Source organism: Desmodus rotundus, chromosome 4 (genome assembly GCF_022682495.2).
Source record: "Desmodus rotundus isolate HL8 chromosome 4, HLdesRot8A.1, whole genome shotgun sequence".
Lineage (NCBI taxonomy): Eukaryota > Metazoa > Chordata > Mammalia > Chiroptera > Phyllostomidae > Desmodus > Desmodus rotundus.
The window spans coordinates 157,720,513-157,735,612 of record NC_071390.1 but is presented as its reverse complement, the minus strand read 5'-3'; the positions used below and the strand labels follow the sequence as shown (position 1 = coordinate 157,735,612).

Here is a 15,100-nt window from a genome sequence, read left to right as displayed (position 1 = left end):
ATGAAGAATTTATACTAAACTTCAATAAGACCTCAAAATTAACAACTACATTATTCTACTAAAACCAATGGAATATTTGTAATCTCTAAAAATTGTGCAGGAGCAATTAATAATACAGATTCTACCTCTTATTAGATTCATTATGTAATTATCATAATTAGTATTTAGAATTTATATGGTATTTTTTATGGAAGAACTGAAGACCTGTCACAGGGTAAAATTATCTTTAATTTCATTCGGAAAAAGAAAAGCAAATTATCCATTTTGTTTTTTAAAAAGTAGTTATTAAATTTTTTAATGAACAAAGTTAACAAAACAGGCAATGACTATTCAATAAATATGGTAACACAAACAAAATGCTTTAATTGTTAAATATTAACAGTACTATACTATCTTCTAAGCAAAAACTTAACTACCTTATTACCATATTTCTTTCTCATGGAATAAAAAATGACTACTTTTTTATTAACATAGTTCTGACCCATAGAACATAAGCCGTAAGATTAGAAAGAACCACAGTAAACATAAATTCATGCACCTTATGTATACTTAGGTGGGTTTTCAGTGTGGCCTAATAAACCTTTTCACTTATCCTCTCTGTTCTGAGACTACAGACAGTCCCCGGCTTACAATGGTTCGACTTACAATTTTTTGACTTGATGATGCAAAAATGATGTGCATTCGGTAGAAACTGTACTTCAAATTTTGAATGTTGACCTTTTCCCAGGGAACGCAGTAGCAGTACACAGTACCACACTTCCTCATGATTCTGGCCAGCAGTGATGATGAAGGATACTCTACAGTGTAACGTGCTGCTAGCGTTTTTTGGATATCATGTCTACAAAACAACCGTGTCTCCTATTTCTGGTGAGAAGAGGAAGGCAATTACTCTTGAGATGAAACTCAAGATAACTGCTCAACTGTAGGCTAGTGTAAGGGTGCTGAACATGTTTAAAATAGGCTAGGCTAAGCTATAATACTCACTAGATAAGGGTTTTTTTAAAAATTTTTTATTGTCACTCAATTACAGTTGTCCCCACTTTGCCCCCATTATTCTCCCCTGCCCTGCCTGCCCACTATCTCCCACATTCAATCCTCCCCCCAATGTCCTTGTCCATGGGTCCTTTATTCTTGTTCCCTGACTTGACCCTTCCCCAGATGATTAGGTGTATTAGATGCATTTCTGACTTAATAACAGTTCCAACTTACAATGGGTTTATCTGGACATAACCCCATTCATAAGTCAATGAGATGTATACTGCTCTGAACCTTTACTATTTGCAAGTCCTTGACCCAACACTACCCCTTTCATCTTCTTCAGAACATTTTATCTCTCAGTTCCAGACAATTAAGATTACCAACATGTCAATCACCTTTATTTCATGTCTCCACTAACAAAACTGTCTATATCTCTCTTCATCCTTGTTTGCTTCCCTCCAGTCTCCAAGAAGAGGCTGTCAAGACCAATTCTGTAGTAGTTGCAGGTGTACAGCATAGTAAACAATCACATACTTTACAAAGTGTTCCCCTATCCCAATACTTTCAGTACCCACCTGGCACCGTACATAGTTATTACAGTATCATTGACTATATTCCGTATGCTGTACTTTACATCCCCGGGACTACTTTGTAACTACCGATTTGCACTTTTTAATCCCTTCACCTTTTTCACCCAGCCCCCCAAGCCCTCTGCTCTCTGACAATGATCAGTCTGTTCCCTGTATCTGAGTCTGTTTCTATTTTGTGTATTCATTTATTTTGTTCTATAAATTCCCCATATAATTGAAATCATATGGTATTTGTCTTTCTCTGACTGACTTATTTCACTTAACAGAATAACCTCTAGATCCATCCATACTGTTGCAAATGATAAAAAGTCATTCTTCTTTATGGCCAACTAATATCACACAGCATATATGTACCATGGCTTTTTTACCCACTCATCTCTGGATCAGCACTTGGACCACTTCCCCATCTCAGCTATTGTAAATAACACTGTAATGACCATAAGGGGTGCGTATATTCCTTTAAATTAGTGTTTTGGGTTCCTTTAGATATATACCCAGAAAAGAAATTAATGGATGGTAAAGCAGTTTTGTTTTTAATTTTTTGAGGAACCTCTATACTCTTTTCCAAAGTGGCTGCACTAATCTGTATTCTAAGAGTGTACAAAGGTTCCCTTTTCACCATGTCTTCACCAACACTTGTTAGTTGATTTATTGACAAAAGCCCTTATAACCACTGTGGTTGGAGAAGATGCTTGATATGATTTTAATCTTCTTAAATTTATTGAAACTTGTTTTTTTAAGTATATTTAAGTATATTCATGCTATTAGTTTTCCCAAAATTTCCCCTTTTTTCCCCCTCCGCCCGGCACCCCCCAACCCTCCAGCATTCCCCTCCCCCTTAGTTCATGTCCATGGGTTGTACATATAAGGTTTTTTTTGAGTTCTCTGTTTCCTACACCATTTTTTATCTCTCCCCGTCTATTTTATGCCTACCAATTATGCTTCTTCTTCCCTGTACCTTTTCCCCCCTAATCCTCCCCGCCCTTCCCCACTGAAATCCCTCCATGTGATGTCCATTCCTCTGATTCTGTTCCTGTTCTAGTTGTTTGCTTAGTTTTTGTTTTTGTTGTTTTTCTTTTCTTTTAGGTTCATTTGTTAATAGTTGTGAGTTTGTTGTCACTTTACTGTTCATATTTTTGATCTTCTTTTTCTTAGACTAAGTCCCTTTAACATTTCATATAATAAGGGCTTGGTAATGATGAACTCCTTTAACTTGACCTTATCTGGGAAGTACATTATCTGCCCTTCCATTCTAAATGAAAGCTTTGCTAGATAGAGTAATGTTGGATGTAGGTCCTTGCCTTTCCTGACTTCAAATACTTCTTTCTAGACCCTTCTTGCATGCAATGTTTGTTTTGAGAAATCAGCTGATAGTCTAATGGGAACTCCTTTGTAGGTAACTATGTCCTTTTCTCTTGCTATTTTTAGATTCTCTTTATCTTTAATCTTGAGTAACTTAATGATGATGTGCTTTGGTGTGTTCCTCTTTGGGTCCAACTTCTTTGGGACTCTCCAGGCTTCCTGGACTTCCTGAAAATGTTTCGTGTCCTAATATGGGGTCTATCCTAGAAAATGTTACATGTGCACTTGAAAAGAATACATATTTTACTGCTTTGGGATGTAATGATCTGAAAATATCAATGAAATACATCGGTCTAGTGTGTCATTTAAGATGTATCCAGATTTTCTTTCTGGAAGTTGTATCCACTGATGTTGATGGAGTGTTAAAATCCTCTATTATGGCCCTGACCAGTGTGGCTCAGTTGGTTAGGCATCATCCTACAAAGCAAAACGTCACTGGTTCGATTCCTAGTCAAGGCTCATGCCTGAGTTGCGCTTATGTCCCCAGCTGGGGCGTGTATGAGAGGCAACTGTGATGTTTCTCTCCCTTTCTCCCATCTCTCCTTCTTTCTAAAAATAAATAAATAAAGTCTTTTTTAAAAATCCCCTACTATGACTGTATTACTGTCGATCTCTTCCTTTATGTCCATCAAGATGTGCTTTATATAGTTAGATGCTCAGTTGGGAACATACAGGTTTACAAGGGTTATATCCTCATGTTGGATTGATCCCTTTGTTGTTATGTAATGTCTTCCTATGTCTCTTATTATAGTCTTAGGTTTTAAAGTCTATTTTATCTGATACAAGTATTGCTCCCCCAGCTTTTTTTCATTTCCCTTTGCATAAAATATCTTTTTCCAACTCTTTACTTTCAGTCTGTTTGTGTCTTTCATTCTGAGGTGGGTCTCTTATACACAGTATATATACAGGTCTTGTTTTCTTATCCATGCAGCTACCGTATCTCTTTTGATTGGAACATTTAATCCATTTACATTTAAAGTGACTACTGATAGGTACATATTTACTGCCATTTTATTCTTTATAACTATGTTCCTCTTTTTTATTTTCTTTCGTGTTCTTAAAAAAGTCCCTTTAGCCCTGGCAGGTATGGCTCAGTGGATTGAGCGCTGGCCTGCAAACCAAAAAGAAGTCCCTTTAGCCCTGGCTGATGTGGCTCAGGTGTTTTGAGTGCCAACCTTTGAACCAAAAGATCACCGGTTCGATTCCCACTCAGGGCACATTCCTGGATTGCAGGCCAGGTACCCAGTTTGGGGTATACAAGAGGCAACCAATCTATCTCTCATACAGTGATGATTCTCTTTCTCTCCCTCTCTTTCTCTTTCCCTTCCCCTTTCTCTACAAGTATATACCGTATTTTTTGGACTGTAAGACACAGTTTCCCCCCCAAATTTGGGAGGAAAAGGCGGGTGCATCTTATAGTCCAAATGTAGCTTACCTGGCTCTCTACAGGATTTCTGCTTTATTTAAAATTAAATATTTTACCACATTTTTTTGCTTCAAAAAATTTTTTTTCCTATTTTCCTCCTCTAAAACCTAGGCTCGTCTTATGGTCCGAAAAATACGGTGAATAGTCTTTAAAAATTTTTTTAAGAAACAAATCCCTTTAACATTTCTTGTAATACTGATTTGGTGGTAATAAATTCCTTTAGCTTTTTCTTTTTCTGTGAAGCTCTTTATTTCTCCTTTTTTTTTCTTTTTTAATGAAAGCTTTGCTGGGTACAGTAGTCTTGGTTGTAGTCCCTTGCTTTTGATCATTTTGAGTATTTCATGCCAATCCCTTCTGGCCTGAAATGTTTCTGTTGAGAAATCAGCTGACAGTCTTATGGGAGCTCCCTTATAGGTAACTGTGTTTTCTCTTGCTGCTCTTTTAAGATTGTCTTTTTGTCTTTCACCTTTGCCATTTTAATTACGATGTGTCTTGGTGTAGGCCTCTTTGTGTTCATCTTGTTTGAGACTCTCTGCACTTCCTGGACTTGTGTGTCTTTTCCTTAACCAGGCTAGGAAAGTTTTCAGTTATTATTTCTTCATATAGGTACTCAGTCCCTTGCTCTCGCTTCTCTTTCTGGTACCCCTATGATGTGGATATTGTTACACTTGATGTTATCCCAGAGGCCCCTTAAATTATCCCCATTTTTTAAAAATTTGTTTTCCAATTATTTTTTAATCTTCATTATATATTTTCTCATTACCATTTAGTCCCCTTACATTCCTCTCCCCCCATAATTTTTTTTTTTTTAATTTCTGGGAGAGAAACATCAATGTGCAAGAGATACATTGGTTGCCTCTCACATGCCCCCAACTGGGGAACCTGGACTACAAACCAGGCATGTGCCCTGACCAGAAATCGAACCTGCAACCTTCCGGTTCGCAAACCAGTGCTCAATCCACTAAGCCACACCAGCCAGGGTTATCCCCATTTTTTAAAATTCTTTTATCTTTTTGCTGCTGTTTGGGTGTTTACTACTACCTTGTCTTTCAAATCACTGATTTGACCATCTGCTTCATCTAATCTGCTGATGACTCCTCTACTATATTCTTCATTTTGGTTATTATATTCTTCATTTCTGACTGGTCCTTTTTTATAATTTTTATGTGGTTTTTAATGCTTACTGTCTCTTTTTATAAGTTCTCACTGAGTTCATTCATTCTTCCCCTATGCTCCTTGAGCATCCCTATAACATTGTTTTGAACTCTGTATCTGATAGATTGCTTGCCTCCATTTCACTTAGTTCTTTTTCTGGAAATTTCTCCTGTTCTTTAATTTGATGCATGTATCTTTGTCTTCCCATTTTGGCTGACTCTCTGTATTTGTTTCTGTGTATTATATAGTTCTGCAATATCTCCCAGTCTAGGTATGATGGTTTACCATAATGCTACCATAAAATTTTTAAATTCTTTCCTGTTAGGTTTCAAAAGCATAGTATCATGAACTCATTTTACAAAGAAATAATAAAAAATGGGACTCAGCTTAATAAAATAGTTTAAAGCATATTTTCTTAATTATACATTCCCTAAATTCACAGAAATTTTGAAATTCTAATTAAACAAATTTGTGTTACTAAATACTAAATATGAAAGTAACCATTTATCCATCCTAGGTTTTCCTGATATATGTACACTAATTCAAAAAATGTAAGACTTATATATCTTAGTATTATAAACAACCAGTTTTATTTTATTTTTAAAGAATACCACTTTTTAATTTTACTATTATAATATGGTAACCACACCAACAAAATTTAAAGAGAAGACAAAAAATTACCCATGATCTCACTGCACTAATACAATCATTAACAATATTCTAACATACTTCTTTCCAGTCATTTTCCCTGATCATACTTGACATAATACTGTGTATCTAAATTTTTTCATTTAATGTCTTATCAGCTGCAGTCATAGATTTTTATATCAATAGTAAATTATTTCACAAAAAGAGTGAGAAAACAAAGAGCATGAGAACAGAGAGTTGTTTTAAGCGGTTACCTCATAAATAGGAAGCGTAGGAGAGTTCCATGCATTGATTCTTGATTCATTGACATCAACAACTGTTACCCTGATTTCGGGGCACATCTGAGCTATGACGCTACACGTGGGTCCTCCAACATAGCCCGCACCAATGCAGCAGATCTTCTTAATTTCAAACATGATTGTACTGGAAGGGAAACAGTAAGACTGTTCTACGGACAACAGAAAATTTAAAATCACATTGCACTTCCATCACACTCTTTAAGAACTGTCAAGGTGGCATATTTGGAAAGATTTCCTACTCATTAAGATTCACACTCATTAAGAATTATGAAAATGATGGTAAAAAAATAACATTCTAGTTGGATGACCAAACCTGTTCTTGGATGCACTAGTATGAAACATATGGAAAAAATTACTGGAGAAGAGCCACAAAGTTTATAATAACCCAATATTTAGAAAGTCAAGAAGAAAAATAAAACCTTACTTACGCCTCTAATACACTAGGACAACTTTGATTGCTGAGGGAAAGGTCAAGGGTGAAATACCAGTGCAATTCTTGCTTAAATAAATGCTGGTATACAGAGGTCAGCCTTGAGACAGGTTTAGACTAACACAGCAGATAATAAGATTACTTCTGTAGTCCAGAATTGGCCTCTGAGATTATATTCCCTACCCAATTTGGCTTCAGCAGTTTACTTTTAGGTAATTGACAAAGTTCTTAAACTCCACTTCAAATTTAATCAGAAACCATGAGATGGTTAAAGGAAAGTAATTTCTATCATTACCAAAGCTATTACACAGATTTTGATAGGTTTTCAAATACCATTAGGTAAACTAATTCACACTAATCAAAATTACAAAGGACTGATTTATACATAAAAATGTCAATTTATTCATTATGAGAATGAAAATTATTGAAGTGATCAAATTCTTAGAATTTTAGTCTTTGCCAAGACCTCAGACATCATGTAATCCAAGGATTCCAAAGAAAAGGAAAATGGCAATCAGAGAGATTAAGAATTTGTTAGCATATTCCTAAATGGATCAGAGAAGGCTGATCTGGAAAGGTGATTTAATTAAAAGTATTCCAAATATTGGAAAATGTCTCTACTGTAATAGCAAAATTCCATTCTCGTGTATTTATCACTCTCTTGTGAGCTTACTCATCAAAGTTAACATCTAAAGCCTCATTAATTATGGGCTCATGGGGCGGGGGGTGGGGGGGGGGAAGGGCGGAAACCACCTTCAAGACATGTAAGGCTGAAGAGCAAGTCCTAAACTGTAATGAATCGGAAGAACTACTATACTGTAATACCCTGACTGGACAGCTCGCCAACTTTCTCTAATTAAAGCTAATAAATCCAGAATCCCTAAAAAGTGGAATCTCAAAGTATTTTTGGACCAGAGGATTTGGGAAGGTTACCACATAGCTAAGAGGTTAATAAGGAAGTCTGTGCCTTCAATCTCAAGCAAAACAGCAGATTCTGCTAACATTCTTATAATAAGCACGGATTAAGCTCTTCCCAAAAGTGACCTCTGAAAATGGTTCACTATTCACTCGACTCAGAAAACTCCACAAAATTATGCAAAATAAGAAGTTCAAATCTTTGTTTTTTTGTTTTTTTTAATATATTTATTGATTATGCTATTACAGTTGTCCCATTCCCCCCCCACTCCACTCCATCCTGCCCACCCCCCTCCCTCCCACATTCCCCCCCATAGTTCATGTCCATGGGTTATACTTATAAGTTCTTTGGCTTCTACATTTCCCACACTATTTTTACCCTCCCCCTGTCTATTTTCCACCTATCATCTATGCTACTTATTCTCTGTACCTTTCCCCCTCTCTCCCCCTCCCACTCCTTTAATGACAACCCTCATGTTCTAGTTGTTTGCCTAGTTTGCTCTCGTTTCTGTTTTAGGTGTGGTTGTTAATAACTGTGAGTTTGCTGTCATTTTTACTGTTCCAATTTTTGATCTTCTTTTTCTTAGGTAACTCCCTTTAACATTTCATATAATAAGGGCTTGGTGATGATGAGCTTCTTTAACTTGACCTTATCTGAGAAGCACTTTATCTTCCCTTCCATTCTAAGTGATAGCTTTGCTGGATACAGTAATCTTGGATGTAGGTCCTTGCGTTTAATCTTGGGTAATGTAATTATGATGTGCCTTGGTGTGTTCCTCCTTGGGTCCAGCTTCTTTGGGACTCTCTGAGCTTCCTGGACTTCCCGGAAGTCTATTTCCTTTGCCAGATTAGGGAAGTTCTCCTTCATTATTTGTTCAAATAAGTTTTCAATTTTTTGTTCTTCCTCTTCTCCTTCTGGCACCCCTATAATTCGGATGTGGGAACGTTTCAAGGCGTCTGGGAGGTTCCTAAGCCTCTCCTCATTTTTCCAAGTTCTTGTTTCTTCATTCTTTTCTGTTTGGATGTTTGTTTCTTTCTTCTGGTCCACACCATTGATTTGAGTCCCAGTTTCCTTCTCATCACTATTGGTTCCCTGTACATTTTCCTTCGTTTCTCTTAGCATAGGCTTCATTTTTTCATCTGTTTTTCGAATAGATTCAACCAAGTCTGTGAGCATATTGATAACCAGTGCTTTGAACTGTGCATCCGATAGGTTGGCTATCTCTTCCTCGCTTAGTTGTATTTTTTCTGGAGCTTTGAAGTGTTCTGTCATTTGGGCCATTTTTTTTTTTTTTTTTTTTGTCTTGGCGCGTCTGTTACTTTAAGGGGCGGAGCCTTAGGTGTTCACCGGGGCGGGGTAATGCTGGTGGCTGCGCTGTGACACTGTACATGGGGGAGGGGCCGAGTGGGAGCAATGGCGCCCGCCTCACTCTCCTCCGGATTTCAATCTTTCACTCCGTTACCCACAATCAAACTGGGCCACTCTGGTGCTGGTTCCCGAGTAAGTGGGCCTGTACACACTCTAGGCCCCTGTGGGTCTCTCCAACAACCTCTTCTGTGAGGCCGGGAGTCTCTCCTGCTGCCGCCCCAGGGGTGCTTTCAATCAGAGGTTTGAGGCTTTATTTCCCGGAGCTGGAGCCCTGGGTTGCACGGTCTGCTGCTTCGTTGCCTGCCGTTCGTCAGGTTTATCTGTGGGCAAATTTGGTGCCGCAGGGTGCTACCCGCTGCTCTGCCTGCCCCACTCTCCGCCACTCTGAGTCCGGCCCTCTCGGTTTATCTGCGCAAATGTGGGGCTGCAGGGTCTGCTAGTGCTCGGACTGCCTGCGCCATTTGTCCCACACTCCGCCAGTCTCAGTCCCGCCACAGCCACGCGAGTCCTCTCCACCCCGGTGCCTGTCTCCGCCCCTCCTACCAGTCTGCATGAATGGTTATTTTCTATTTTCTTGGTGTTGGTCCCCCTTGCTGTTCGATTCTCTGTCAGTTCTGGTTGTGCGAGGAGGCGCAGTGTGTCTACCTAGGCGCCATCTTGGTTCTCAGAAGTTCAAATCTTCACGTTCACTTTAAGAACACTCGTGAAACTGCCCAGGCCATCAAGGGTATGCATATCAGAAAAGCCACCAAGTATTTGAAGGATGTCACTGACAGAAGCAATGTGTGCCGTTCTGTTGTTACAATGGTGGAGCTGGTAGCTGTGCCCAGGCCAAACAGTGGGGCTGCACACAGGGTCAGTGGCCCAAAATGAGTGCTGAATCTTTGCTGCACATGCTTAAAAATGCAGAGAGTAATGCTGAACATAAGGGTTTAAATATTGATTCTCTCGTCATTGAGCATATCCAAGTGAACAATGCTCCCAAGACATGGAGCAGAACTGAACAGAGCTCGTGGGTGGATTAATGCGCGCATGAGCTCTCCCTGCCTCACTGAGATGATCCTTACTAAAAAAGAGCAGATGGTTCCTAAAGCAGAAGAGGAGGTTGCACAGAAGAAAAAAGCAGAAAGTAAAGAAACAAAAACTTACAGCCAGGGAGTAAATTTGGCATAAAAAAAATACTAATAAAAGAAAAAATAATAATTTTTTAAAAATGGACTGACTGTGTACATGAGGCAACTTAGGCTGAAGAAGTTCACAGTTTAATACAGTGCTCCCAGGCTAACAGTTCTTATCTGCTTCTGTTCACCTCAACACCTTGAACACTAGGCTTTCAATATATATTAACTGAATGAATGAGAAACTCACCATAAGGACCTATCGTTTTTATTTTTAAATATATTTTATTGACTATGCTATTACAGTTGTCCCTTTTTTTCCCTCCCCTTTATTGCCCTCTGCCCTGCACCACCCCTCCCACCAACATTTCCCTCACCCTTAGTTCATGTCCATGAGTCATATATGTAAATTCTTTGGATTCTCCAATTCCTATATTATTCTTAACCTCCCCCTGTCTATTTTGCACCTACCATTTATGCTTTTTATTCCCTCTACCTTTTCCCCCATTCTACCCCTTCCCCTTCCTCACTGATAACCCTCCAGGTGATCTCCATTTCTGTGAATCTGTTTCTGCTCTAGTTGTTTCTTAGTTTGTTTTTGCTTTTTAGGTTCGGTTGTTGATAGGTGTGACTTTCTTGTCATTTTACTGTTCATATTTTTGATCTTCTTTTTCTTAGACAAGTCCCTTTAACATTTCATATAAGGGCTTGGTGATGATGAACTCCTTTAACTTGACCTTATCTGGGAAGCACTTTAGCTGCCCTTCCATTCTAAATGAAAGCTTTGCTGGATAGAGTAATCTTGGAGGTAGATCCTTGTCTTTCATGACTTCAAATACTTCTTTCCAGGCTCTTCTTGCCTGCAAGGTTTCTTTTGAGAAATCAGCTGACAATCTTATGGGAACTCCTTTGTAGGTAACTGTCTCCTTTTCTCTTGCTGCTTTTAAGATTCTCGCCTTGTCTTTCATCTTCATTTTGGGTAATTCAATTATGATGTACCTCGGTATGTGCTTCCTTGGGTCCAACTTCTTTGGGACTCTCTGAGCTTCCTGGACTTCCTGAAGTCTATTTCCTTTGCCAGATTGGGGAAGTTCTCTTTCATTATTTTTTCAAATAAGTTTTCAGTTTCTTGCTCTTCCTCTTCTCCTTCTGGCACACCTATGACTCAGATGTTGGAACATGTAAAGTTGTCCCAGAGGTTCCTAAGCCTCTCCTCATTTTTTTGAATTCTTGTTTCTTCATTCTGTTCTGGTTGAATGTTTATTTCTTCCTTCTGGTCCAAATCATTAATTTGAGTCCCAGTTTCCTTCCCTTCACTGGTGGTTGCCTGTACATTTTCCTTTATTTCACTTTGCATAGCCTCCCTTCTTCCTCTATTTTGTGACCATACTCCACCTTTTCTGTGAGCATCCTGATTACCAGTGTTTTGAACTGTGCATCTGATAGGTTCGCTCTCTCTTCATCACTTAGTACTATTTTTGGAGCTTTGATCTGTTCTCTCATTTGGACCACTTTTTCTTTTTTTTTGGTCTCAGCAGGCCTGTTACATAGGAAGGGGTGAAGCCTTAGGTACTCACCAGGGTGGGGCAACCCAACTCATGGCTAAGTTTTGGTGTTGTATGTGGGGGAGGCATCCAAAAGGGAACAATGCCATTTGCTCAGCTCTCGGCTGGCTTTCAGTCACTTCCCCTGCTACCCACAAGCAAATTGGCCACTTCTCATGCTGATTCCAGGGTGGGTGGGTTTGTGTATGTTCTAGGACCCTGTGGGTCTCTCCAATGAACTTTCCTGTGAGGCTGGGAGTTTCTCTTGCCACTGCTACCCCTACAGGTTTTTACAGCCGTTCCACCAGCCTCTACCTCACCACCCAGCCCACCAGCCTCAGCTTTGCTGCACATCCTCTCTGCCCCTGTTGCCTGTCTCCGCCCCTCCTTCCAGTCTGAATGTTTTTTCTTTAACTCCTTGGTTGTCAGAATTTCATACAGTTCAATTTTCTGGCAGCTCTGGTTGTTTTTTGTTTTTAAATTTGTTGTTGTCCTTCTTTCGTTGTGTAAGGAGGCAAAGTGTATCTACCTACTCCTCCATCTTGGCCAGAAGTCTTCTAATCCCCCTATGTTTTTTAAATGAAGACTGTTATTTGAATCTTTAGCTCAGATAGCTGATCACAGTATTTTTGCACAGATTGCCCAGAATCCTATCATCCTCTCTTCTTTAGGTAGAACTTTGGCAGTGTTCTCAGTTACTTATACATCTTGATAACCAGGCTGTATTCAGCTTTGCCTTACATACAACTGCTGGGCAAATTATTGATAGCAGGTGAACCTGTATTATAGAACTACATACAGGATCCAGCAGAAGTAACGCCTGCTTGAATGTGGCTGGTAGGGTAATAATATGAGTGTAATAATTTATAGTTTAATTTGAACATTTCACCCAAAATGTCATATGGCGTTCTTGACTGTAATAGTGTTATGTTACAGAATTACACGCTTATGATTTTGTAATAAAAAGAGGCATTATGTGTGCCAGCCCTGTATGTTTCTGGGATCCCTGCGTTGCTGTTTCATAAGTATAGCTTGTAGATGACAATGGGATAATTACGAAAGAAGCTGGGCACATCCAAATAAATTATCACTTGAAAGTTTCCATGAAATCTTCAATAAGCTTTAATATGTAGTTTGATACAGTGCTAGTGATATACTTTCCCTGACATAGATGTCTTCTGATTCTACATTCTATTCTATTTTTATGTGCCTTCTGATGCTCTCTACTGTGCTGTTAGGGAAATGGGAATGTTTGCTTTTTAAGTCAGTTTGAAAAGAGTTTTTACCTCTGTATTTTAGGAAAGTCACAACAGACCAGGCCATTCCAAAACTACTCTTTATTTAAGATTTTATAAATTGAGACCAGATTTCTACCTAGACTATGTGGGTAACTACAATCTAAACTAAATATAATTCCTTCACCTCCACCCTTCTTCAGTGTACCCTGCATAATTACCCAGTAGCTAAAGCAAAGGATTAACTATAGCTGGATATATCAATTTCACAAATCATCTTACTCATTTTCAAAAAATTAAATACTAGCAGATGCCTGACCCAGGAAAAATACTTAATCAGTGACAGAGTGTTAATATTGTATCTAAAGGGTATCATATAAAGCTGTGGAAACAGCAAGAGGAAGGACGGAATATGCTTCCTATAGTTATAGGAAGATTTTATGTTAGAGGAAGAAGTGCAGCAATGGGAAGGGAAATGCGATCCTTTTAATCAGGGTTCTCTACCACTTACCTTGAACTAGATGCTGGGTGCTAACAGCACATCTCAGAGCAGACAGTAATCGCTTTCATTTCCAGGCCCCCCTGAAGAAACAGACCAGACTACTGTTCTCTATTTCTTAGGGGATTTGAAGAAACTCAAAGACTCACTGTGTCTTTGAGGGCAGTCAATGGACAGCCATTCCTCTGTGTAACCATAAAAAGCTGCCTACCAGTGAATCCCTCTTTTCTATATGTCAGAATTCTAACCCTACTCAATTATCTTCCTATGTAAAGAGGTGTCATTTATCAAGATCTCATACTCACAGGATCTCCTAAAAAGCACCCAAGAAAGGCCTTCCCTGAGGTGAAATAAGGCAATTATATGGTGTGTTGGCCAACAACGCATTCCAGCACAGCCCATACAGAATGTCCCAGGATTTCGCCCTCAAATCAAAAGGGCTTTCTGGCTTAGTTTTCTCTCTAGTTTCTTAAGAAGGGCAGCCAATGAATCGAGGAAAGCAGCAGCCCCCAGGTGAGCAGACTTTACACAAACAAAAGACTATGACTCTGAGACCAAAATGGGGTCCCTAACCAGAGGACCGCTTCGTTCGGTGGACGTTCGGCTTTCTTGAAGCTCAAGGGAAATCTCATGTACTTCAAGTCAGAAAGTGAGGAAAAGCAGAATGATGCGCCTGGAAGACTCGCGAGTCTGGAATAAAAAGCCCAAGGTATACCATCCCCAGGGCGGCACTCCCAAACAGAGATTCCCGCCAGAGCCTAAAAGAAGAGACGGGGATCGTGAGGCTGGAAGCCTGGGACCCAGCGCAAGGAGCGACCTGGAGCAGCGCGAACACCCCGGCTCCGCTTCCTCCACACGCCGCCGGGACCCTGAGCATCCGACTGGTGGCGGGGCCAGCCCGGGAAAGACGCTTACCCACTTCCAAGCTTCCGGTCCTATTCCGAGGGCTCCAAGGGCTCCGACTACTCCGACAGCTCCGGCAGCTCCTCCCTCCAAGGGCCCACAACCGCCACTCCTCCAAATCTCCTCTCCTGGTACCCAGAGTCCCGGGCCCGTATTTAAGGCCCTCTGCGGGAGAAGGCGGAGACTTCATTCCCGCAAAGCCAAGCTCCAGCCGCCGCACTCGGCCAGGGCCCCGCCCCTATTTCCTGCAGCGTCCTGGGGACCCGGCCCAGCTAGCGTGGCTGGGATGGACAGGCCACGCCCCTGGCCGAGCTTGGGCGAATCCACTCTGGCCAGATCAGCGGCCCCGCCCCTGCCACGAGACGCGCAGAGCGGAGCTGCGTGCGCACCTGGTCCGCTTTTGGCTGTGGGGCTGGGGCTGGGGCTGGGGCTGGGGCTGGGCCCTAGGTGCGTCACCGCTGCAGTCAGAGGCTTTGGACTTATCGTTAGGCCCCACTTCACTCCCTGTACCCAGTTCCTGGGTAACGGACCGCGCTGAGGTGCTGCCGCGTGGGCTCCAGGTCAGCCATACTCAGGGGCTGCGGGGGTACTGGTCTGGCCCCCTACTGGTCTCCCCAGCACCCGGGAGG

General features: G+C 40.6%; 1 protein-coding gene across 1 annotated transcript in view; it reads right to left on the bottom strand.

Annotated features, from left to right (window-relative positions):
* Positions 1-14,711, bottom strand: part of UGDH (UDP-glucose 6-dehydrogenase) — a 30,137-nt gene extending 15,426 nt beyond the window's left edge. The window contains exons 1-2 of the mRNA XM_024573656.3: positions 14,484-14,711; positions 6,414-6,582 (exon numbers count right to left, since the gene is read on the bottom strand). Of these exons, the coding sequence (XP_024429424.1) occupies positions 6,414-6,575 (162 nt within the window). The 5' untranslated portion in view covers positions 6,576-6,582; positions 14,484-14,711. The remainder of the gene's footprint in view (positions 1-6,413; positions 6,583-14,483) is intronic.
* Positions 14,712-15,100: the final 389 nt, after the last annotated feature.